At 43.5% G+C, this 26,616-nt stretch overlaps 1 protein-coding gene across 7 annotated transcripts in view; it reads right to left on the bottom strand.

The window, feature by feature from the left end:
• Nucleotides 1-26,616, bottom strand: part of TNRC6B (trinucleotide repeat containing adaptor 6B) — a 246,345-nt gene that overhangs the window by 6,726 nt on the left and 213,003 nt on the right. For all 7 annotated transcript variants that reach the window (XM_059401954.1, XM_059401952.1, XM_059401956.1 and 4 more), the window contains 8 exons: nt 24,673-24,798; nt 12,729-12,860; nt 12,359-12,454; nt 11,998-12,187; nt 5,390-5,527; nt 3,047-3,223; nt 1,237-1,383; nt 878-973 (listed from right to left, as the gene is read on the bottom strand). In XM_059401954.1, the coding sequence (XP_059257937.1) occupies nt 878-973; nt 1,237-1,383; nt 3,047-3,223; nt 5,390-5,527; nt 11,998-12,187; nt 12,359-12,454; nt 12,729-12,860; nt 24,673-24,798 (1,102 nt within the window). The remainder of the gene's footprint in view (nt 1-877; nt 974-1,236; nt 1,384-3,046; nt 3,224-5,389; nt 5,528-11,997; nt 12,188-12,358; nt 12,455-12,728; nt 12,861-24,672; nt 24,799-26,616) is intronic.

Below are 26,616 nucleotides of genomic sequence, written 5' to 3' on the forward strand. Positions count from 1 at the left end.
GCTCCCAGTATTTGATGAAGGTAAGATAAGGACTCACGCTGATGGCTCAGCCTGGTCTCCAGGAGCAGTCAATACGTGACAGGCAATTGTGACCCTGTCGATGTGACACAGAGGTGAAAAGAAAAAGAAGATAATCTGTAAAGCCATTCACCTACAGTGTCTTAGAAAGTAGTTAAGGATTTGTTCCATTTGCTTTTGCTTGGACAGAACAGAAGCCTTAATGACTTTAATGGCTTGAGGTCTAACTTTTCCAAGACTAAGGTGCCAATTAGAAATAATCTCTCTACCAATCTATGAGGCAGTGTGTTGAATGAGTGACTTCAAAGGCTTTATTGTATCCATTAAGTTGTCATTCCCTATCATCTTAAAAAAAAAAAAAAAGTAACACACATACACATAAGGAATTCAACAAATGTTGTTGGTAGAATTAATTGAAGGTCTCTTTTTTTTCCCCTTGGCCATTTGCCTGTAGCCTTTGTCCATAAGTGGAAGGATTTTTTTTTTTAGAAAAGCAAGCCATAATTGGCTGCCTAAGAAATAATAACCTGGATTTCCCCGGCCCTTCCCATGGCCATGATTCCTTCTGGTTCAAGAAAAGCACTTGTGGCACCAAATTTAACCTCTGCCCTCCCACAAGGCTCCCTGCAATTATGTCACCATCTGCCCTGCCCTAAATCTGTGTGTCTCATCCTATCTCTGTGCCACAGGAAGCCACTTGAGAACACGGCCAACAGAAGAGGTCTGCCTCCATTTTGGCTGACTTAGCCAGTTAGCTTATGTTGAAGTCGTCCTTAAGAAATAAGTGCCACTTCCTTTGTCAAGGGGAACCTGACGAGAAAGTGCTAGCCAAAGGGAAACAAAGAGGTCATACTTGTACCTGAAGTGCTATGAACGTTGGTAAAGGAGTTGTCAGAGGCACTGTAGGGCCAGGCACCAGGTGAAGGCAGCGAGGTGTTGAGGGAAGAATTAGACCCTTTGGGTGACACGGGAAGAATGAGATGAAAATACTGCAGACAGACGTCAGTATAACCAGTGAAACCTTAAGTACTGTATTTAGCCTTTGATGGAAGATTAAAATGTATCTAAAAATGTATCCAAAAAACCCCTGAAAAGCTACATATTTTTATGTTTTCTGATTAAATTATTAGATTATTAGCAAGTACAAATGAAAACATAGATTGACAGATACGAAATGTTGGATATTGAATAAACACAAAGGATGCCTCACTCGTTTACCTGTGGTGTTATCCCGCAGAAGTTGGTGGTCAGTATCTACAATGGGAGATGTGGCTGTACCCCCCAGCACACTTCCTGGGGTGACATAGGGGTCAGATTCAGGGTCAATGTTTTGGATACCTTTCCACGGCACTCCTGGTTGGAATTCTGAAAGAAGGAGAACAAATATTAGAGGTAGGAGGTTGTTCAAAAAAATGATAAAAATCTAGTTTCTTTTTTTAATTTTATTTTTAAGGAATTTCTACGCCCAGTGTGGGGCTCAGACTCACAACCCCGAGATCAAATCCTATGTTCCTCTGACTGAGCCAGTCAGATGCCCCTCAAGTTAGTTTTTGATATAAGACATAGATCTGTGAAAAGTAGAATACTCAATCTATTTTAGTTCAGACTTTTAACATAAAATTAAAGATAAAAAATTCAGCCCGGGGGCACCTGGGTGGCTCAGTAGGTTAAGTCTCTGCCTTTGGCTTGGGTCATGATCTCAGGGTCCTGGGATCGAGCCCTGCATTGGGCTCTCTGCTCGGCCGGGAGCCTGCTTCCCCCGCCCCTTTGCCTGCCTCTCTGCCTACTTGTGATCTCTGTCTGTCGAATAAATAAAAATCTTAAAACAAAACACAAAACACTCAGCCCGAACAAGTACTGTGCCAGAACCTCTATGTCATCAAGCACGCTGACTTTTTCGCTCTCTGTGGCTTTGAACCAGAGCTCATCAGTGCCTGGTCCAGGTGGCCGCTCCTCCTGCTCCCAGGAAGTTCGGGCCTGAGGGCAGCAAAGTCAGGAGTAAGTAACCCGGTGCTCAGAAGAACTGTCCAGGCATCCAGAACAAGAACTGGGAGAAAATCTGGGTTGGAGAGGAGTGACTTCTCCCATTTATCTCACCGAAAATTGGCTCAGATACACAAAAGAAAACACAACGCAAGCGACCACCGTGACGTGGAACAGCCAGGGATAAACAGCAGGAATGAGCTGGCTTATCACAAGAAAGCCTAGAATACGTGGACGACGTGTCTGCAATTTTTTCTTTTATCAGTTAATTTAAATCCTACTCAAAGCCATGGGATAGGATTTACAAGCTTTTGTTTTCCCAATCATGATGGAGAGATAGAGCATTACACGCAAACAATATACATTATACGAGCTTCAATGGGAGGAAACGAAATGGATTCCTATTACAAACACGGCCATACAGGAAGAGGTTTAGAGAGAGACACACGGATTTTTTATTTTTGCTTAACTAAATTTGAAAAATTTTTACAATGAAAATATTGTATCAAAATAAAAGAGAGGAAAAAAGTAACAAAGACTCTCACGGCAGCATTATTGCATACCTGGGACCTAACTGGTAATACTTGCTTCATGAATAAACAAGTCAATTACATGGACATTTCAGAAGATCCCATGTTACAAGGCATCCTACCCACGGAGGAATGCCACAGTGCCAGTGCTCCCACATCACCTTCTCTGATCTCCAAATTCCACTCCTCTGACCTCCTATAGCTCGTCCGTGCCTCTGCAGTGTTCATCACAGTTACCTGCCTTGTGGGGGACCAGCGTCTGTACCTCACCTTCCTGACTGAACTCGAAGGAGCGGAGGAGACCCCATCTACTGTGAATGTCCTATCTTTCCCATAGCACCATGCCTGGCTCTTATCAGACAGTAATTACGAAATGAAAAAATAAAGTAAGTGCCTTAATAACTGGCAAAAGCAATCTGCCCAGAACCCAAGATTAAGAATTAAAAACAAACGATACACCAGGAAAAAAACAAAACAAAACAAAACAAAACAAAAAAACATGGCCTGGACAGTACCTGGAGGCCAACTGGCATTGCTGGATTTACTTCCGATTTTATTTGTTGGTGGAGATTTGGCAGGTAACCAGCTATCACCAGCAGGACCCGTATGGCCACCCAGTGTGTCACTCGGGATGATATCAAACTGGTTGTATGGTGACCCTCCTCGAGTCTTACCAGGGGCCACGATAGCGCCTGAGAGGAGAGAGGAAATTCATTCACACCCAGAAAGGATTCTTATGAACATAACTTGTCAAGTTTCTTATTCAGCAGAGAACAGTATTCTGATGTCTATGCAGTTAGAAGGGAAAAACAAAGAGGTGCTGGAACGAGAGGTCACCCTGGCGAGCCAGTATCCAATTCACAAGCAGATGAGTAGAAACAATCCATTTCACCTTCCTGAGCCTCCTGGGGTCTCACTGAAGCACACAGCACTTTTCTCATCCTCGAATCTTCCTTTCAGTTTTAAAATTCCATGGTTTAAGAAATTAACGAAACTTTCATCAACGATGAATCATATCATTCTCCCCAGTTTCCATACTGATGACTCAAGAATGAGAAATGGGGAAAAACACTACACAATCCGTGGTACACAGAATATGTTCTCATGACACTTGTACGGATGCCTCCCCCCAGCCTCTGCCACCGCCCCAGGTTCTTCCGTGCTTGTCAGACCTCAAGTAGCTGGAAGAAGCAGATATACAGAGGGAGCCCACTGGTGAGAACAGCATCTGCGATTGCTTTGAATTCCAAAGCCATGAGATGAAGTCCCGCCTTAGGTCTCTCCAGCACGTGAGCAGGGAACCCTGCAGCTCTGCAGCCCATGGCCCCCCACACAAAGCAGAACTAATCCTTTTGTAACTTTCTTCCTGAGAGATTTCGGCAGTTCTGTCTGTGCCCCTTTTATGCATTTCTGATGCTACGAGGCAGGAAGAACATTGAAATCTCAAAAGTTCTCTTAATCTAACAAAAAAAAAGGATCTTCACCTTCAATAAAACTTTGGGCCTCTGTGAGATACTACCCTATTTCTTTCTCAAATGAATTTTACATGCTGCATTGTGTCACCTGATCTCCCCTCAGGATGCTGTTTATAAACAGATAAAATTATTTCCAGCATGATGTATTAAAATATTTGTGTAAATATTGATTAAAATAATTTGCCTGCGTTGGCCCAGTAGGAGCATTATCAAAACCACCTCCACGCTCTGCTAAGACATCCCCTGCATTTCTGGAGCCGCTGACAGAAAATCTGACTCAAGGGCACATCACACTGAAGTCGTAGGAAATGAAGAGCTCAATTACCGTGGCAAAGGCTGAGGACATGGGGAGCACTGTATCTACAAGCTCGGAGAAGGCAAGTAGATGTTTAAACTTCTAGCTATCCTCTCACATGACATTTCGTGTTTATTATCATGCACCAATCATGTCTTTGGGGACAAGGGGACCTGACGAATCACCAGCCTAAAGAAGCAGGATAAGCGCCCAAAGCTACAAATGCTGGGCCTGAATTATTCAGTCTAGAGATAGGTGTTAGAATTTCAGTAAATCATTCTTGATTTCGTGGCATGAAATCAAATGAAAGCACACAGGGAGAGCAAGGAGGAGCTCCATGTGGCCAGTTTACTGTCTCTCGGATTGACACGTTCAAGAGTGGTTGATAAAGGAACCCTGGAAGTTTTCAGACCTGAGGCGCTCAGGTCTGCCAGGGAACTGCGGCCGGACCAGCCCAACACCCGGTTATACCTGGTTCTCAGGGCTACAGCTGAGTCCACGTGAATTACTGTCACAGAGAAGCATTTACAGAGAATGATGGAAATGAAGAGCCCACGGTTCACAACCAAAGCCCGTGATGTCCCTCAGCTGCTGTCTTGTGGACACTAATTCATTACGAACAAGAAAGCTTTGTGAACCGTTCAAATTTCATGTTATCTATCTATCTATCTATCTATCTGTTATCTATCTTTTGGAGACTAAAGGGTTCGAGTAATCAACATGATATTTGTTGTGATCTCTTATACCTTCAAAAAATAAAAAAAAAAGGGGTTCTGTTCTCTCAGCCCAAATATTAGGGTCTCATCCTAATGGGTTCTCGACTTCACTGCTACTGTCCTCAATCCCATTACAGGTGGGAAATTCTGCTTCCCTTAATTACTGCTAGCATTTTAAGTTTCTTATAATTTGAAATATACACAACCCCAACCTGCCTCTCACAGGTGATCATAGGATTTGGAGGAAAAAAATCAAGAGATCAAGAAAAAGCTAAAGATTTATGCTTTAAAATAATTTTACAGGACGTGATGTAACATCAAGGCCCGGGAAGGCTGTACAGCTCCAACTCATAAGGCTTTGCTTGCTCTTACCATTTTTGTGCATATTGGCTTCCTGTGTGGCTACAGAGGGCAGTCCCTCCATCATGGAGGTCCATTGTTTAAAGCGAGACTCTGTTCCAGCCTCCTTCCCACCAACCATGCCATAGTCCATGCCGCCAGAGCTGAAGCCTAAAACAGAGAACCACATTTTACATCTTCCTATATATTTCTAGTATCAGCAACCAAGAGATCTGAGATAGAACCAACTTCATTTGTCATTTAAAGACTCATTCACAAAAAGTTTCTTCACTCAGAGATTTTGATTCAAAATTAATTGGCCCTTGCTTGCTCAAGAAAGCAATGGCTCTTTGTGCAGGTATGAAACTGTGCAGGACTCCCCAACACTCACTCCTTCAGCTAACGCCTGAGCCAGGCAGAATGCTGGGGCCAGGAATTCGCCAACTCAAAGTGCCATCTCCACACATCAAACTAATATGACAGAACAATAGCCATGAGGGTGAGGGTGTGTGGCTGAAGAAAGGCTTTGCAGAAGAAGGGATATTTGATTTAGGGCCAATGGCAGGTATGCAGCTAAGTCAAGGACACCAAGCAGAAAGCTTTAATTGATGACAATCTGGTACATTTAGGGAATGAGGAGTTCAGTGTGACTCTAGTGCTGGGCTAACCATGGCTGAAGTGAGGCAGGGTGACAGGAGATGAGGGGGGAATGAGAGTCATGTTCTGTAGGTTCTTTATGTTTTAGGCCAAGGACTTTGGGCCTTTTTCTCCTAAGACAGGAGATAAAGACATTTTTTAACAAGTGAGAGAAAGAGAAAACTAAGTTTGTATTTTAGGGAGCGCCCGGCTGGTTCCGTTGGAAAAGCAAGTGACTCTTAATCTCAGGGTCATGAGTTTGAGCCCCACATTGGGTGGAGATGACTAAAAATACGTAAACTTAAAAAAAAGTTCGTATTTTAGAAAAAGTGTAAGAATGGGGCACACGGAGATCAAGGCAGATACAGGAGATCAATTTGTAAGACATCTTTACGCAGTGACAAGACCCCAGAGCTCGAACAGGCAATGAAGGAGAGGTTCAGAGGTTACTCTGCAACGAACCCCAGGTAAGCCTCAGGTGTCAAGGCTTTTAGCACGAGCATAGGTGGGTCATGACTTCCTGCTGCACCGGGCGGAACAGGGGAGAATGAGCATGAGAGGCTTGCTGACAGGGTCTCCCAGGCCCCACCACCCACTGTAGATCAGAATGTCAACATAAAGAGCAAAATAAAGTACTAAAATACACAAACGAAACAGAGGAGGGGAAGAGCAATGAACAGCCAGAGGGAGACTGAGGAGGGACCGCAGTGAGCACAGAACAGCCATCGCAAGGGGGGTGAGCAGGGGTCCCGTCACGCGAAAGCTCAGGCGGCTACAGGAGCCAAACCCATCTGCTGGTTCTGGAGAAGATGTGCCACGGCAGCCAGGCCACGCTTCTTGCTGTACCCACTTGACCCTCCAACCATGTGTGGTGCCTCACTGGCTCTGAGATTCTACTGATTATCCAAATCCCATGAGGGCCCAGGTCACGTTTTTTCCCCGTGCTTCTGAGTTGTCAGAGTCAGTTTTATAAATGCATAATAAATCCAGTTCAAATCATTCCTAAAGCCTTGACCTATATTTAAAATGTTGCTATTAATATAAAGAACACTGCTTCGCACTGTTTGTAAGCAACTTTACTAGTCCATGTGATTACTTGGAGCATGGGGGCGGGGAGCAGAAATTCTTGGCATAAGCTGGAAATACTTTAAATTAACTGACTTTTTTTTTTTTAAAGAAGAGTTTAAGGTATTTTCTGTTTTCCTATGTAGCTGAAATGAAATGAGACTGGAGGATAGCAGGGCTGAAAGCAATAAAGCCCTTCTCTGACGGAAGCTTTAATGGCCTAAGTGGGTTGCTCCTTGGGCAAGGAACGCCTCTACCTTTGACAGAGAAAACCAACGCCAAGTGCCTGGATTCCAGCTATTTGAAAGCTTGGTTCCAACCATGGAGGAAGAGCTTTTGGGAATAACCCTGGATTATATGGTGAAGACTAGAAAGAACCTGATGATTAGTAAGAAGATAAAGAACCATTCCTTACATATTTTTCTTTTTTTGTTTTTTAAAGATTCCATTCATTTATTTGACAAAGAGAGAGAGTGCACAGGCAGGGGTAATGGCAGAGGGAGAGGGAGAAGCAGCCCCCCCGCCCCCACACTGAGCAGGGAGCCCGACGTCAGACTCAACCCCAGGACCCCAGGTTCATGACCTGAGCTAATGGCAGACACTTAACCAACTGAGTCACCCAGGCGCCCCCACATTACTTTTTCTTTAGAGTTGCTCTGAAATGTCTTTAGAACTCACTGTGAATTATAATTATTTAATTTCAGCTGCTTAGAGTCCTTTTGTGACACATGAAGTGTAGAAAATTATGAAGAGTTATACATCTCGAGGGGATGAGGGGACAGTTTGAGCAGTTCCATCTGAACCTTAAGCGAGGTTGGCATCTTTCTGGTTAGAAACTTGGGAATCAAACATCATCAAAGCAAGGCAGCATCCTAACTAAGGAACAAGGTTTGGGAAGGAAACATCCAGAGGACTGTGCGGAGAGCAGGAGATAAAACTGCCCTGAAAGGTTTAACCTCTGAACCCAAAACCGGGAGAGGAAGAATCAGCGCAGGCTGCACATGGTTCTGGATCTTTCTTCGATGCCCCAGAGTAATGGGCAAGACTCACAACCTCTACGCCATTTGTGAGGCACCACATCTCCAAGCCCAGCAACGTCCAGACCTTTCTGTCCTTGCTACTTCATCAAAACCACACTCCTCGGTCCACCAAGCGGCCTCCCAGTAACCCTCTGGCTCACCAGCACAGAACCTGAGCTCCCGTCCGACAGTCCTTCAGTTCAGGTCAGCGCACCCCCACAGAAAGCCTCATTTGTGCCAGGCTCTGTGAGGAGCTGAGGGACAAACAGGAATAAGACATGCCTCTTGCTCTCTCAGGGGATCGTGTCTCCAGTACCTCCTTTTTACCTATCTTGTCGTTCCTACAGATCCAACCCTTGGCCCCCCTTATCCATCCTGGCCAGAATTACCTTCTCTGCCACACACACTGCTTCACTGACTCCTCATCATTACCATTTGGCTCAGCTGCCACCTCCTTGAGGAAACTGGGATTTCCTCTTTCACACTCTTTGTCTATGTTAGTTCTTTCTTTCCCGCTTTTCCTCTTATTATAGATTATAAAAGGTTTATTATAGATTAAAAAACAAATCTGTGCTTTTATAATAATAAAAATACACTGTAAAAGAAACAAACCACCCATAGTTGCTCTTTTAACACAAATATATATTTTTTTAAGTAGTCTCTACCCAACATGGGGCTCAAACTTACAACCCTGAGTTCAAGAATTGCATGCCCAAACAACTGAGCCAGCCAGGTGCCCCCAAATTTTGATTAATTTTATTGGAAGTATGTTTTTCCCTTTTAAGTAGGTTCCACATTCGGCACGGGGCTTGAACTCACAACCCTGAGACCAAGACCTGAGCTGAGCTAAGAGTCAGACATCCAATAAACAGGAGAAGTAAAATTTTATTGGAAGTATGTTTTTTTCCCTTTTAAGTAGGTTCCACATTCGGCACGGGGCTTGAACTCACAACCCTGAGACCAAGACCTGAGCTAAGCTAAGAGTCAGACATCCAACTGCCTGAGCCACCCAGGGGCCCTAGGACATTTTCTAATAAGACGAGGGACTTTACTTCTTGATTAGTTCAGATACCTATACATGAGAGATGAGAGGGAGTTCACACTATTCCTACTTTTTAAATTCTGAGAGACAAAAAGCACCAAGAAATCTTATATATAAGTACACAGCTGTTCAAACACGTTAGGATAGGTCACCAACCCGACAACTCAGTTAGGTATATTTTCAATTCTGCTAAAAGCAGAGAATGAGAAACCATTTTTTTTTTTTTTAAATAAAAACAATCAGTCAAGGATCAGTTAAAGAATCATTAAACTCATTCAACTTTTTAATTTTGAGAAAATATACCAAAAGAGGCTTTTTTTAAGGACTTACTAAGAGGCTTTTAACTGTTCGTGCCTCTCTTTCACCCAGAGGTGTCTTTTTTAGTTTAATACTCAATAGTAGGAAAAGTGAAATAGTATTCATTTTACTACATCTTTGTTATACACTTTTTGAAAAAAAATTTAACCTCTCTGTATGCAGTACGTATATTCTCATCAAAATCTTAAAGCTATAGATTTAGTTATTCAAAATAGGCAGCCAAATTAGATTTACTTTCAATCCCAAAACCTATTTTTCAATTCAAATAAATGTCATAATATTAAGGAATTAAGGACATTTTTAACTGTGAAATAAATTGCAAAGTATACTTTATAAAGTAGATTGTAAGTAGTCAGATCACAATATGATAAAGACCTAATAAAATTTATCTACTGTTTCACAAATGACCAAATGGAAATAAATCAGTAAGTCAGTATGTTTTTCTCCTTACTTAATTTGGATTATAATGCATAGTTAAATTTAAGTTATTTTGAAACAAAAGTATGATTAAAAAAATGCCTTTTCTTCAGTAAATGTAATATGTTTGTATGTATATAAAACTCTGATCCTTCAGCCATAGGGAAAAAAAAGCCTAAATAAAAGCACATAAGAAGTCCATTCACAGGTTTTATCTGATAAATTGTGAAAAAATGTGTACTTAAGAGTATCTGTGTCACTAACCTATGTTGCTCAAGTTGTTGGAAGATACTTTTCTTAGCACCTAAGACATGGCCCTAGGGCATGAGACTGATGAGCTCAAAAGAACTGTGCATTTCAACATGTGGAAAAGCTGCCCAGGACTTCCAGATGTCCACTTTGCTTTGTACGACTAGACCCTACTCTGGGAACCACATACTCTTTGCCAAAAGGGGATGCAGTAAGCAAAGCTACCTTGCTTTATTATCATATACGGCATCTAAATTCACAAGAACTGGACACATACCAAAATACCCAGGTTCTTATTTCATTTCATTCTTAACAGAAAATGTTGTAAGAAGGTGAAGCCTTGAGGTGCCTGGGTGGCTCAGTAGGTTAAGCCTCTGCCTTTGGTTCAGGTCATGATCCCAGCATCCTGGGATCAAGGCTGGCATCAGGCTCTCTGCTCAGCGGAGAGCCTGTTTCCTCCTTTCTCTCTGTCTGCCTCTCTACTTGTGATCTCTCTCTGTCAAATAAATAAATAAAATCTTTAAAAAAAAAAAAAAAAGGGAAGGTGAAGCCTGGAAACACAGAGTTAATGACACCTTCCTTAGTCATCATGGGAGGCTTCCCCCTTGCTTAGCACCCTGGATTTCTACACCCAAGATGGGCAGGCCTTAGTAAGACAGGAGCTGGTGGAGAGTTTGCTCTTCTTTTACGTCAAGTGGAAGAAAGGTTATTTTGAATTTAAGTCAGTTCTCAATCAGACCATTTTAAAGAAACAATGCCATTGGTGGATTGGAAATTAATTCCCTTAAAACTATCCAGGATCAGGATCAAAGCATCCTTGGAAGTCCCTGCTCTTCTCCACACGTGGACACCCAGCAGGCAGTGTGCACCCCACAGAAGTAGAGCAGAGAGCAGGGCTATGTGTCCAGAGTTGCTTTGTTTCCTAGGAGCCAAGGGTTTCAGGTCTCCCCGACTCTTATTTTTTGAGTTTGCACAGAACAGTGTTTTCCTTACCAAAATAAAACCTGAATCTTATCACTTTGAGGAAAAAACCCACTGTAGTGTGTGGTACCTTTTTAATTTTTACATTTTATTTTTAAGTCACTGTTGCCTCACGGACTGGATTCTGCTTACCACACGTTCCCCGGTTCTGAAAAAGCTACCGTTTGCCTGCCAACAAATTCTTGATGAATGTCAAAGGTATAACCTTACTTGAGCTAATTCTATTTAAATCAGATGAAATACTAATATCAGAAGAATTCTATCAGTTTGTCTCCCGAGCTTCATTTTCGTTTTCCATTTCTCCACAAGAAGGAACTTTTATCAGTAGAGCTAAACACCTCAGCCTGTACATATTCTAACAGATTATAACTTCAGATGCGTGTGGCACTCACAGCGCGAACAAACGTTTCAACTGGCTTTCAAAAATTCCCGGTGGCAGGGGCCCCTGGGTGGCTCAGTGGGTTAAGCCTCTGCCTTCAGCTCAGGTCATGATCCCAGGGTCCTGGGATCGAGCCCTGCATCGGGCTCCCTGCTCAGCAGAGAGCCTGGTTCTCTATCCCTCTGTCTGCCCCTCTGCTTACTTGTGCTCTCTCTCTGTCAAATAAATAAATAAAATCTTACAAAAAAAAAAAAATTCCTGATGGCAGAAGAGCAGGTTGTCATTTGAAAATAGTAAAAGACTCCCTTGGACCCAGAGAAGTCGGAAGTACAGCTCTGAGATTTACTCATCGTGTGGTCAGCTTTCAGACGCCATCAGAACTCTCGACTATCGGCTGGAAGGCCAGGGTGAGAATCCTTCTCTCTCTCCTGTGGCTGATGCGCAAACAGCGGTTAAGGAGGACCAAGCTCCACCAGAGGCTCAGCGCGTGACTGGCGGATTTTGTTAAAAGTGATCTGCACTACTGACCACTTACCAGAACCATATCCAGGTATTGGCCCTTTGGTTTGAAGGTCTGGGAGCCCCACATTCAGAGCGTTGGGTACCATGTTGTCCAGATGTGGCTTGGGCCCAACGGGATGAGAGGGCGAGTGCTTCATGCCAGGTTGTCTCTGCTGCTGCTGCTGCTGCTGCTGCTGCTGGAGCGCACTCACCATCCGAGCCAGCTGGAGGCCAGGAGGCCAGAGCGAGGGGGAACCGGAGCGAAAACGGACACATGAGAAGCCAGCACCCTGACCCTCCCAGCAGAGACTGCAGGCGGCTGGTGCTGGGCTCTCAGGGGCCCGAGCTGCAGTGCTCACACAGAGCACTAGAGGGACCCTGCCAACCCCGTGTACCTGCTGCTCTTGCTGCTGGCGCACGGCTTGAGAAAGCTTCCTCTGGTTCTGTAGCAACTGCTGCTGCTGCTGCTGCTGCAGGAGAAGCTGACATGCCTACAAAACAGGGGAGGGGAGAGAGGAGCAAAGTTTCCTGAGCTTGACTTACTGAGACACCCTAGGGAGCTGTGCACCAAAGCACAGTGGCTGAATCAAGCATCTAGGAGGGAAGGACCACCCAGTTCCTGGTCTACTGGGCACATCTACCTCTAGCTGAGCTCATATGACCCTTAAACATGCATAAAACCAAGCAAATCAAAGTTAAGCGGGGGGGGGAAGCACATAGCCTTTTTTTTTTTTTTAAGCTATAGGAGGAAAACCTGCTACTCACCAACTGAAACTGGGGAATCTGTGGAAGCTGGCTCAGCATGGCAATTTGTTGAGGAGACAACTGGGGCCCCACATTGAAAAGACCTGGGTTCAGGCCACTGTTGGGAAACTGCTTGAGCATTGAGGCAGAAACCTGACAAGAAAAAAAAAGATGAATTTTTTTAGAACTTGCCACAATAAAACTTTTTTCCTGTAAGAAGGTCTTAATAGGTCTAAAACAAGTACCCATGGTTTCCTTGACAAGTATTTGTGGAAAATATTAAATGATCAGGAGAAATACACTAAAGTGTTAACAACGGTTATCTCTGAGTGGTGAGATAGTTAAGAGCTAATTTTAGGGGAAACTGGCTGGCTCAGTCGATGGAGTGTGCAACTCCTGATCTTGGGGGTTCTAAGTTCAAGCCCCACATTGGGGGTAGAGATTACCTAAAGATAAAATCTTTTTATTTTGTTTTAAAATTTTTAAAAAATATTTTATTTATTTATTTGACAGACAGAGATCAGAAGTAAGCAGAGAGGCAGGCGAGAGAGAGGGGGGGGGAAGCAGGCTCCCTGCTGAGCAGAGAGCCCAATGTGGGGCTCGATCCCAGAATCCTGGGATCATGACCTGAGCCGAAGGCAGAGGCTTTAACTCACTGAGCCACCCAGGCACCCCTGCTTTTAAATTCTTTAAGGAGATTTTATTTATTCATCTGACAGACACAGAGCACAAGCAGAGGGAGTAGCAGGGAGCCCAATGCAGGGCTTGACCCCAGGATCCCAGGATCATGACCTGAGCAGAAGGCAGATGCTTAACCGACTAAGCCACCCAGTCAGCCCAAGATAAATTTTTTTTTTTTTTAAAGAAAAAGAGCTTTTAAATTCTCTATTTAGGTTTTTCAATTTTTCTACAATAAAATTTATGAACTTACAATCAGGAAGACTTCGGCAAGACAAAAAGTTTTAATGACAATACGACTTTTACCTGAGAAATTGTTACTGGAAACGGAAACAAAGTATATCAAACTTCACAAAAGTAATAAATAAATGCCTAAAAGTATTTCTGTTATACACATAAGGAATATACATTAGCCTGTAGGTGGGAGACACTGGAGTTTCAGTTCATGACTTCTCACACCAAACACTGGGAGGCACAGAGAGGCAGAGTGGAGGAGCCTAACCGGTCAGATGACTCAACCTGCTCCTTCTCCATGGTCTTCAGGAGTGAGCTAGGCTGGGCTGCAGAACCTTCAGGGACAGAGAGAAGACTCCCTTGCACCTTCAGACTGCTGGTCTAAGACGTTTGCACGGAGCTGGAGTGAGTTACCTGCACTTTCGTTCTCCGAACCTACTGAATCAGCTGGTGCCACAGAGAACAAAATGAACCTTCTGTGGTGGGGGGCGACACACTGGTCACCTGTTGGGGCTGCAGGCCAACTGCACGGGCTCCCATTGCTAACGTGTGTGACTGTTAGCCCTCTGAGCCTCATTTTCCTTATCTCCAAAATTAGAATAATAATATTAACTCTGGTGATTGAGGATGTTATGAGTTAATCCACATCAAAGGCTTAGAACTGCACTTCATAAATGCTTGTATCCTTCCACAGGGACGGCTCTCCAAATGTCGGGAGACGATTATAGCTCTCTGTGTCTCATCTTCAGACCAAACACGAGGAATTCTTTCATGCGTATCTCATCCAATTTCTCAATGCACAGCCCAAGACAGAGAGAGTCATTTTCTAGAGCAGTCGAGTACTAAGTAGACCTGGCCATCACTAACCCTTGGGTTAAAAGCCAGACTTCTATTTAACAAGGCCTGAGATCTCCGTTTCTATGATGATTGCACCCTAACTCCCAATCACACACTAAACTTACTGTCAATTAAAATCTGTAATATTTTTAGGTTTTGCTTTCCTATGTAATATTTAAGCAGGTTGAATTGTACTAATTTATGTTTTTGAACTTAGGATCTTATCTTTATGTACATGGCATATAGTAGATGCTTGATAAATACCTATTAAATAGGTATTTTATTTTTTTAAGACTTAATTTTCTTTTTTATTTGACAGACAGAGAGAGAGAGAGAGAGGAGGAAGTAGGGTCCCCGCAAAGCAGAGAGCCCGATGTGGGGCTCGATCCCAGGGTCCTGCGATCATGAACTTAGCTGAAGGCAGAGGCTTTAACCCACTGAGCCACCCAGGCACACCTGGGTTTTTTAGGAAGAGTTTTTGTTTTTGTTTGTGAGTGAGTGCAAGGAGGAGAGGGAGAGAATTTTTTTAAATGATTTTATTTATTTATTTGTCAGATATTGAGACAGATAAAGAGAGAGAAAGCACAAGCAGGGGAAGAAGAGGCAGAGGGAGAAGCAGGCTCCCCGCTGAGCAAGGAGCTCAATGTGGGGCTCAACTCTAGGACCCTGGAATCATGACCTGAGCTAAAGGCAGACTCTTAACCAACTGAGCCACCAAACATCCCACAGAGAGAATCGTAAGCAGGCTCCACACCTAGTGCAGGGGCTGACGTGGGGCTTGATCTCACAACCCTAAGATCATGACCTAGCCATCCAGGCGCACCAGATTTAAATTAAAAAAAAAAAAAAAAAAAGATTTTATTTATTTGACAGAGAGAGAGAGTGAGAGAGCACAAGCAGGGGGAGCAACAGAGGGAGAGGGAGAAGCAGGCTCCCTGCTCATCAGGGAGCCCCATGTGGGGCTCAATCCCAGGACTCTGGGATCATGACCTGAGCCAAAGGCAGACAGTTAACTGACTGAGCCACTCAGTTGCCTAAAAATTTTTTTTAATGTAATCTCTACAGTCAGTGTGGGGCTGGAACTCATAACCCTGAGATCAAGAGTTGGCACGCTTCACGTAGTAAGCCAGCCAGGTACCCCGTGAATATGATATTTTAACTTATTAACAGTCACTCCACCGAATTCTTTTCTAACCTATTATTTCACTTATTCCCAGTTTGCGTTTCCCTATCTGGTTGTTGGTGGGAATCTGGAACGTGATAGAGCTTAAGATAACCTATCAGCATGTCGTAAAAACTTCTTTCCAACTGAAAGTGATCGGGCTGGGAATAGTCAATCATTTACTAATCCACACAACTGTTTCAGCACTTAACTTACATTTATACATCTTATCTAAAACAAAGAGACAGCTTGTCAAATGGCTTGTCAAAATAAGGATTTTGACAACAACTCTATCATTCTTATAATCTGTGATTTTTTTAACCGATTAATAAAGAAAATCAGTTAAGACTTATTAGTAAATTTATGATTCTTGATTTCCTATCACAGATGCTCAAAAAGCTATATTTTTGATATCTAGTCTAGAATCTTGCCTAGAATTGGCACCAAGTTCATCAGTCTAAGTCACTTCCCTTACTGTTTCAAAAATTATTTAAAAAAATCCCCATTCTCCTCACTTCCTTGTTGGGGAAGGGGACTCACCTTCTCATCACACTCCAGGCATCCTGCCCTTTCTTGGTGGCAGTAAACCTACAGGGAAGGTGGCCCTCTTCCAGTTACTGCTGTCTAAGTTTGTAATTCAGGATTAGGAAGCTCACATACTCCAAGATCAGCTTTCCCAGTGGTAAAGGGGGTATTTTGGCCCCACATGCCTTCATCTTGTCTTAAAAATTCAGGATTTGTGCAAGAAAGAGGAGTTGTCATTATTAAACTCCCCTTGAAGATCCCCAGACTTCCTCCAAGATCACAGAAGGGCTCAGCAATTCTTTTCACAAATTCTTTCTCTGTTGTAGGATTTAATTTGTCTTAACCCTTTTGGTCGAACATCTTTGTTCTTAATGGAGAAGACAAAAGCGGTAAAAACTTTATTTTCACTTAATTTAACTTAATTTCTATTTAATCATTTAATACAAATACAAGTAGTCCAAAGCAGGGATTCTTTTCCCAGTCACCAGAACCGCACCAAACTGAACGCTGAAAGCTCTTTCAATATGCCTGCTGTTTTGCAATTCTGTTTATGTTGCAATTCCCCAACACACTCTTATACATATTCATCCCTGCTTGCTACCCTTACTTTCCATCTTTTGAAAATACCCCTTTAAAATCTGAGTCAGGGGCGCCTGGGTGGCTCAGAGGGTTAGGCCTCTGTCTTTGGCTCAGGTCATGATCTCAGGGTCCTGGGATCAAGCCCCGCATCGGGCTCTCGGTTCGGCGGGGAGTCTGCTTCCTCTTCTCTCTCTGCCTACCTGTGATCTCTCTCTCTGTGTCAAATAAATAGATAAAAATCTTAAAAAAATAAGATAAAATCAAATCAAATCTGAGTCATCAGAAAGCTCTCACCAGAGACCCACTGGGTCTTTCCACTGGGTCTTTCTTTAGCATAACGAGTTAAATTGGTACTTCTGAGTCCCCGTCTCTACCAGTTTCAAGAATACCTGCCCACCTTTCCTTTCATACTTTCTAGTCTAGAAATATCTGAAGTCATGGTTCCTGTCCGGGCTCACCAACTCGTTTTCTTCCAAGATCTCAGCCACTTTCACTCAGCCTATCAATGCTGTCATTTTGGGATGTATTTTGGGTTAAAGTAACAGTTCTCCCAGGTGTTTCCTCTCTACTCTCTAAGAGATGCTGAGGTTTGCCAACCAATGGGAATGCTTGTTGGATTTTCTGTGTTAATAGCTGGAGGCCTAGCAATTGTGAGCTCAGCGTGTGCATCCACTCCTGTGCACTGTGCCTCCACACTGATTTTACGGCCAGCACGACGGGCTTAATATTTAAAAAAAAGGAAAAAAAAGTAAAAATTTCAATAATAACCTTTAAGCACTGATTGCAGGTTGAAATGGTAATGTAGCTATACTGGGTTAAAGAATATATATATATGTTGAGGAGCCTGGATGGCTCAGTGGGTTAAGGCCTCTGCCTTCGGCTCAGGTCATGATCCTGGGGTCCTGGGATCGAGCCCTGTGTTGGGCTCGGTCCTCAGCAGGGAGCCTGCTTCCTCTCCCTCTCTCTGCCTGCCTCTCTGCCTACTTGTGATCTCTGTCAAATAAATAAATTAAAAAAAAAATCTTATAAAAGAAAGAATATATATATATATATATATAATTAAATGGAATTTTATCTGTTTCTTTTTATCTTATTAAATGTGGATACCAAAAACCTTATGTTACATTATGTGATTTGTGTTCTATTTCTATGGGACAGTGCTGCTCCCAGGCCATCAGCATTGTTTCTCATTTCCTTTTCGAAGGGAAAGGACTCTATGATTCATGGGAAATCTATTCTGCTTATTCTGTTTTCCAATCTGCCAACCTCTCAAAGAAGCAGCCATTGTCAGAACCTTCCTTTCTTCCCACTTCTCCGTTCAGTTTTAAAAGCTCTACTGAACAAATGAGCTAGTCTGCCGATCAACCCATTTCTCTTCAGTCTTGAGAATGTATGCCATGGTTTGCCAAGAGCCCATGCTTCCCACCCACCTCCAATATTCCTATCCCTTGAAATTAGCTAAAGAAACCACCATTCAAAGTAAAACATGCGTGTGATCCAGCAGTACCCTAGGAAACAAATTCGTCCTGGGAGACAAATACAGGAATATTCATAGCAGCACTGCTCGTAATAGCAGAAATCTGGAAACGACCCAAATGTCTACTGGTAGTGGAAGAGATAAATAACCGATGATATATTCATGTAACAGAGACTACATGAACCAAACTGCCCAGATCAACATGGGGAAATCTCAGAAGCACTGTCAAGTGAAAGAAGTCATAGAAGGCTACATACTGCATGTTTTTGTTACATAAAACGCAAAAAAAAGTCAAAGTCAAACTATACTGTTTAAAGATAGACAGATACGAAAAGAACTGTAAAAAAATGCTAACACAAGGTGTTTTATTCTTTTTTTTTTTTTTAAGATTTTATTTATTTATTTGACAGATCACAAACAGGCAGAGAGGCAGACAGAGAGAGAGAGAGAGAGAGGGAAGCAGGCTCCCTGCTGGGCAAAGAGCCCAATGCAGGGCTCGATCCCAGGACCCTGAGACCATCCTGTCCTGGTCTCAGGTCGGATCTGAGCCGAAGGCAGAGGCCTTAACCCACCAGGCACCCCAAGGTGTTTTATTCTTTAAATTTAATTTGGAGGCCAGCAACTTCAATGTGCCATAAACTGACAGTCATAAAGACTAGAAAGGTTACCTTCAAGGACTTCCTGTCTAGCTTTGCCCAACTTTTCCCTTCCCCAGACTAAACACTGCCCTTCCCCGATGAATACAAAAGGACCAGAGAGAAGCACCACTAGGCTCCTGGCAAATGGCTGTTCATGCCTGGGATGCAGAGTAATTAAAGTGCAGGTTTGCACATTCCCGTAGCAGGGATTTAATTATTCTGGCTTAAAAGCCCTTCAATCTCCAGCTGGGCTGGAGAAAGGGAAGATCTAGTTGGAGTCAATATGGCATTTACCGAAGCACTGCAGGTGCAAAATGACAGCAATTTAAAGCAAGACAAGAGCCTGGTAGAATATGTTACTTTCAGAATATTTGAGTAACAGGAGGAAAGAGACAAGGTAGAAACCCAAGACCTGGAACACCTGCAGCAAATAAAGGTGAATTTCAATGTCTCCTTTCCAGGTTCACATTACACATGGACTGCCCTGATAAGGCAGTTAAAATGGATGTAAAATTTGATATTATACATTAAAAAATTTCAGTGTTCATGTCTTTTGACCCATACATTTCATTCTGGGCAACTGAAGGTGGAAATAACATGGGCACAGATTGATGTATACGGCTGCATAAAAGATCCATGGATGGGACACCTGGGTGGCTCATTTGGTTGAACATCTGCCTTTGGCTCAGGTCATGACCTTGGGGTCCCGGGATCGAGTTCCACTGGGCTCCCTGCTCAGCAGAATGTCTGCTTCTCCCTTTCCCTCTATTCCTTCCCCCTGTTCCTATGCATGCTTTCTCTCCCTCTCAAACAAATAAATAAACAAATAAGATATTTTTAAAAAGAGATCTACGGATAAGGGTTTCTCTATTGCATTATTTTTAACAGTGAAAAATTAGAAACAATTTAATATCCAATAATAGGGATGAGAATGTTTCAGGAAATAAAAGTAAATCTACCCGATGGAACATTATGCCTTCTTCGTTACAAATGATCGATAGAAGACTATGTTGTAACAGGGAAAATACCAGGTATGACCCAAAGTTAACAGAAACCGCAGGATACAGTGACCACAAATGTCATTATGTGAAACCATGCCAGTATATGAACGGTATGAATAGGGGATTTTGTAAAAATAATCCCTGTCACTGCAGCTGGATCGGGGGTTCCTGGAAGAATTTTTTTTTCCGTTATCCAAACTTTCAGTGTGGTTATTATACGGTCTTTAAATAAATAAATAAATAGCTAAATAGCTACCCAACTGCTTTGTTTTTTAAGATATGGAAATGTGAGGAAAAAAACCTGAGGTTTCTACAGTTTAAGATTCTGCCCCCATTTATGCATCAAATAAATGTTAACCACATTTTGCTAAATGAATAAATCTCGAAAATGAGAACACAAATACTTCTCTACACAGAGCAGATCATAGGTCATACAGAGACTGGCAGCCTTAGGTCTCTCAGACTAAGTGAACTGTGCTTTCCCGAACAATTCCACTTCCTAATCATTCTGAAATGCATCTTCCCATGACTCGACATGTATTTACTCAAAATACATGCCCTGCGCAGTCGTGGATTTCAGGATCAGCAGTGAACAAAGGCAGATACAGACTCGGCCACTGTGAAGCTCGGCACACGCCTGCGGTTGGGGAGAGTGACCGTGGTGGGCTGTATGCTCCACAGACCAGCCTGGGAGAGCCTCTCTGGGAAGGCGCCTCGGCAGCAGAGATCTGAAGGAAGTATGGATGGAGCCCTGTGGCAATCTGGGAGAACAGCATTCCAGAACACACCTGGTGCCCTAGGGCACATTGACTAGACAGGCCAGAGCTAATGGGGAGGGAGAGTGGCAGGTGTCCGGGGTGGGGAGGTGACCATGAGCGCTGAAACCCACAGTAAAGAGCTGGCTTTGTACTCTCAGGGAGAGAGGGAGCCGGGAGAGGATAAAGTGGTAACATGATTTACCCTTAACTTCCCGTGATCCATCTAGAATGTTCATTCAGCAGCCACCGAGCAGGTGTGGCTATTTAAGTGTAAATCAATTAAAATTTCAGTTCTTCCACCCGTTGGTCACATTTCAAGGATTCAGGTGGTGGAGGGCCACCCTGAACCGTGTAGTTTTTGAGGATTACCAGAATGCTGGGTGGAGGCAGGCAAGGCGGGACCAATCAGGAGGCCACTTCTGGGAGGGAAACAGTGGTCACCTGCCATGGGTCCTGTTAGCAGAGGTGGTAGGAAACAGATTTGGGACAGAGCTCTGAAGGGGGATTTGTTGGTGGACTGAATGTGAGCTCAGGGGACTCTGCACCAGCTCCGAGAGCTGTGGCCTGAGCACCTGGAGGATGGGAGAGCCACAGACCTGGAGGGAGAGGATGTCTTAGAAGGGAGTATGGGGGGGCACCTGGGTGGCTCAGTGGGTTAAAGCCTCTGCCTTCAACTCAGGTCATGGTCCCAGGGTCCTGGGATTGAGCCCCGCATTGGGCTCAGCGGGAGCCTGCTTCCCCCCGGCCCTTGCCTGACTCTCTGCCTGCTTGTGATCTTTGTCTCTCAAATAAATAAATCTTAAAAAAAACAAAAAACAAAACTAAGAAAAAGACAAATATTTCTTTAAAAAAAAAAAAAAAAGAAGGGAGTCTGGGATGGAATTACATGTTCTGTTTTGGACACGCTGACCTGAAGTGCCTGTAAGGCCTCCTAACAGAGATGCCCAGAGGTCCATGGAATTGAGAAGAGAGATCTGGGCTGAAGACAGTCTTTTTTTTTTTTTTTTTAAGATTTTATTTATTTATTTGACAGACAGAGATCACAAGTAGGCAGAGAGGCAGGTAGAGAGAGAGAGAAGAGGAAGCAGGCTCCCTGCGGAGTGGACAGCCCGACATGGGGCTCGATCCCAGCACCCTGAGATCATGACCTGAGCTGAAGGCAGAGGCCCTAACCCACTGAGCCACCCAGACGCCCCTGAAGACAGTCTTTAAGAGTATTTAAGAGTCACCCACGGGGCAAAATCACCCAGCAGTGGCTGCAGGTGGTGAGAAGAGGGTGGAGGACTCAGACTGGGGCTCTCTGATGTTTCATGTTGCGGAGGTAAGGAGGAACTTGCAAAGGAGATGGACAAGGCAAGGCACGTGGAGAACCACTGTACAAGGTGTCCCAAAGCCAGATGAATGAAAGGTTTCCGAAGGGAGGGCGCGATCCTCTATGTCAGATGCGTCTGATACGCCAATAAGGAGACTGGAGAAGAGACCAAGACATTCCACAGCATGAAGGTCATCTGTGACCTTCACACCATCTTAATCACACCATCTCGCTCGTTCGCTCGCTCTTCACACCATCTTGCTGCTACCACCTTACGTGGAGTCCTTCGCTCTAGTATGTCTGCCATTCAAACATGTCCTCTCCATCTCCGTCAATGTTATTTTCTAAAACGTTAAGTTTCCCTGCATTGCCACTCAGCTGAAAAATCTTGCCCAATGCTGCAGTATCTATGGCAACAGCAGCTAAACTTTAGGGTGCAGATAAAAATCACCAGGGGGTGACTAGGCTCTGCCTCCCAAGATTCTGTCTCAGTAGATTGGGGGAGACCTGGGAACTGTATTTTTAAGTAGCAACCCAGATAACGGTTCCAAGGGACAAAGTCCAAACTCCTTAGCAAACAAAGCTTTTCTGAAACCAGTGCCGAACTTCCTGACTTGTTTTTCCCTCTTCCACAGCAGACCACTTCCATGTGCGTCAACAAGCTCAACCTAACTATTCGGAGTCCAGAGTGCTCCTCATTATACCATGGAACTGCCTCAACCTAATATTCAAATCGATTGCATTTTCCCAAACACACCATGTTCTTCCAGATATGACTACTCCTCGTCCAAGCCGTTCCTGCTGCTTAGAAGGCACCTTTACCCTGGTGGTGCTCAGCAAAATCGGACTCACGCCTCAAGACCCAGCTTAAATGCCACTCCTAGTGTGAGGCCTCACCCAAATCCCAAATTGCGCTGAACATTTCTATGTAACATTGATCGTGGTGCCTATTTGCTGACTGTTCTGCCATCACCCCCACCAACTCCAGGAGGGTATGACAGGAGACGGCAATTTCTTCATCTGTGCAAGGCCAATACCACCACTGGGCACACCGCAGACATCTGATAACCACAGGACTGTTGCCTGACACCAGACACGCTGGGAGTTAGGAAGACACAGTGACCGTGGAGCACTGGGAAAGTTGGGAGCAGCTCTGTCTAGAGGACAGACGGCTACCTGAGGCCTGGAGGATGACCAGGACTTAGAGACAGGGGCAAGGAAGGAGGGACACCAAGAGGACTCCCAGACCCCTGGCACAGGACCATGGAGACGGGAGGGTGACATGATGAACATTTCCTCTCCTGCTAAGATAGTTACAGACCTAATGTCAAACACAGAATCTGAAATCTATAGGATATGGTTTCAAATAAATATTTTAAGTCTAAGTTTTACAAGATATCTCAAAAACAAAACAGCAACAAAACCTGACCCTTCATAACCTGATGGTTGGACCTAGTAAGTGTCCCACCCCCTTCTAGAGGATGGGACAGATTCAGAGCTCTTTATCTTAGTTCACTGAAGTGACATTCTAAGGAGACTCATAGCTTTTATACTGCTCCTCAGACCTATTTTCTCACAAAGAGGTATGAGGGACAGTTTGTGGCCCAAATCTCTCCCCATACCTTGCCAACAACTCACAGTACATCTCCTACTAAGAAACGGACCTAAAAGGTTTCCCCAGGGGCACCTGGGTGGCTCAGTGGGTTAAAGCCTCTGCCTTCGGCTTGGGTCATGATCTCAGGGTCCTGGGATCGGACCCTGCATCGGGCTCTATGCTGAGTGGGGAGCCTGTTTCCCTTCCTCTCTCTGTCTACTTGTGATCTCTGTCAAATAAATAAAATCTTAAAAAAAAAAAAAAAAGGTTTCCCCAAAGACTATATACCCCACAACACAGAGATGCTCCAAGAGTAAGTCTCTGCCATTTCATTTTTTCCCAATCCCCCTTCCAGAGCTCCTAGTTAGTACTTCAACATCTATCTCCTCAAAACTTCTTAGAGTAACCCAGAGCCTGGTTATTCTCCTGCTTATGTGCTGGTGGATCCTCAAGGGCAACCGACTTCAGAGTGTTGATGCATTGGGATTTACAAAGTAGTTTTATTTACGCGCAAAGAAAATAACAAATGCAGCACTAGAAAAATATAGAGACACCTAAAAGGAATATAATCAGAATGGTTTTCATGCAAAAACATCTTTGTATGTATGATACATTAAAGAACTGAGTTTGAGGGACGCCTGGGTGGCTCAGTCGGTTAAGCAGCTGCCTTCGGCTCAGGTCATGATCCCAGCGTCCTGGGATCGAGTCCCACATCGGGCTCCTTGCTCAGCAGGGAGCCTGCTTCTCCCTCTGCCTCTGCCTGCCATTCTGTCTGCCTGTGCTCTCTCTCTCTGATAAATAGATAAAATCTTTAAAAAAAAAAAAAAAAAAGAACTGAGTTTGACATTTTTTCTAAAAATCTTGATTTGGGGGCTTGATCTGGGTAGTTCCGTAAGCTAAGCGTCTGCCTTTGGCTCAGGCAGGTCCTGGGATCCAGACCCAAGTCAGGCTCCCTACTCAGTGCGGAGCCTGGTTCTCCTGCCCCTCCCCCTGCATGTGCTTGGTTTGGTTTTGTTTTGTTTTGTTTTCCCAAATCTTGATCTGGATTTTTTACATTTTAGACATTTAGGTAACTATTATTCCTTTTATGCCCATAAAACCTGCCTGTTGGTGACAGATAACCACCTGGATAGGCTTTACTACTGAACCTGGAAACACGAAATTGCTTACCTGGGGGGAAATAAACTGGGGAGGCACTTGCGCCCGGAGATTAGGAGAAGAACTTAGTGGCTGCACTGGTGTGTGCATACCTCTCGATTGTGCTGTGCTATTTCCAAACAAACCATGATTGCCACCCTGTAAACGAACAGCAACAGTAAGGCTTTTGTTAATGTAAGAAAATGCAAAAAAGAAACAGTTCTGGTTTTCTATCCCTCAGAAGAATCATAGCCTGTGTTCCATGGAATCACAGAATTTTCTAACTAAAAATTTCCTGGTCTTAGAATGTTTGGGGAAATTATTCAAATCAAATCATGCACACAGCACCACCACCCCTGCAGTCGGATGCACTCTACAACCAGAAGGGTTAAATTTGGTCAAATGTTAAAAAAAAATGCACAATTTTTTTTTAATTGAAAGGTATAGGCACTACAGTGTTTATTTCAACTGCTCTCTTTTTTCTTTCTTAAGATTTAGTTTACCAAATTTATTTTCAAGTCCAATAATCTGAGCTCCATCTTGAAAAGGCACCTGAGTACAATGCAGCCATCTGAATAGTACCAACTATAGAATAGAATCAGAGCCACCAAATTGTAGTACAGCCCCATGAGAACCCAACTTGAGATCTGAACACCTTTCCCTGTCTTGGGTCTGCTTGATCCCTTCTTTGCTAGATGAGAAAATCTAAATCAAGAGGGAGGTTTTTAAAAAAAAAGAAAAAGAAAAAGAAAAGCAGAAAAGGGAAAAAGTGAAAAACCATTACTGGGACACCAAAAAAAAACATTACTCACCTGTAACCTCTCATTCCAATGTATGAACATTAGTCTGGTTAAAAATAAGCTTAATTCCCTGATTTCTGGAGGATCAACTCACTGGAGTACTTCTAGACTATTCCAATCAAAGAGCTACACAAGACTGGTTTATAAGATGGCCCTTCTGTTCTGACTTGTTTCAAGCTGAGAAAAAGCCCTTCAGCGAAGAACTTGACACTGTTCTCTCTGTCTGAGGAAAGCTTCTACACCATCTTCACTTGGCCTCTTTGAGGCCCAGCTCAGAGGTCATCCTCACAAAGGAAGACTTCCCCGAACCTTCTTCCTTGTTTCACATTCAAATTAACTAAGCCCACCTCTATGTTCTGAAAACACATTAAACACTCTTGGACGGACCCCATGAGCAGGTCACATTAATTTTCCATTCTGTCTGTCCACCACCAGCTTAAAACTTCCCTCTCTGTACTCCCAGAAATCAATAAAGGGCCAGTCTATAGGATGCAAATGTCACGACCTACCAATTCCATACACTTGACAACATCCCACTGAGTATCTTTGCTGAAGACAGCCCTTCCACTGCTAATACAAGTATGTATATTCTGAACTGAAGTCACCATCTTCTCCTTGGCACAGTGGGGATTAAGGTAATTTTAAGGAAGAATTTTGTAACAGCACCACTAAGTTCTAGAACACTAAAGATATTTCAATGGCTTAATGATTCAAGACAGATTAAGGGACTGCTACCAGGAAATTAATGAACTTAAAGGCACTGAAAATAAAAATGGCTATGAACATAAAGTAGAAAAGGCAATCAAAATCTGTGTACATCTCACAAAAGAAAATCAGAGATCCATCCTGAATTTCCAATCTCCCCAAAGACTGTTTAAACATGAAAAGACCTTTAATTCTACAAGCTGTAATGTCGCCACTTCCCCTGCCTTACTAACCAAACTGTCACTCTAAGGTGACATGGTTTGGCTCTGATTTTTCTAAGATCGTGGTAGCTGGCAGCTTACCTACTGATCATTCTCAAGAACATGGGAAACACCTGTTTCACTGAGAAAATTCTGCTAAGATCATTCTCACATTTTACTATAAAAGTAATGACCTTGTTATCAGATGTGAATTATTCATGGTTGGGTCCTCAGATGGTAGGATTTCTGGTAGCTGAAGTCCTTGTCAGAAT

The sequence above is a fragment of the Mustela nigripes genome, chromosome 6 (assembly GCF_022355385.1).
Source record: "Mustela nigripes isolate SB6536 chromosome 6, MUSNIG.SB6536, whole genome shotgun sequence".
NCBI lineage: Eukaryota > Metazoa > Chordata > Mammalia > Carnivora > Mustelidae > Mustela > Mustela nigripes.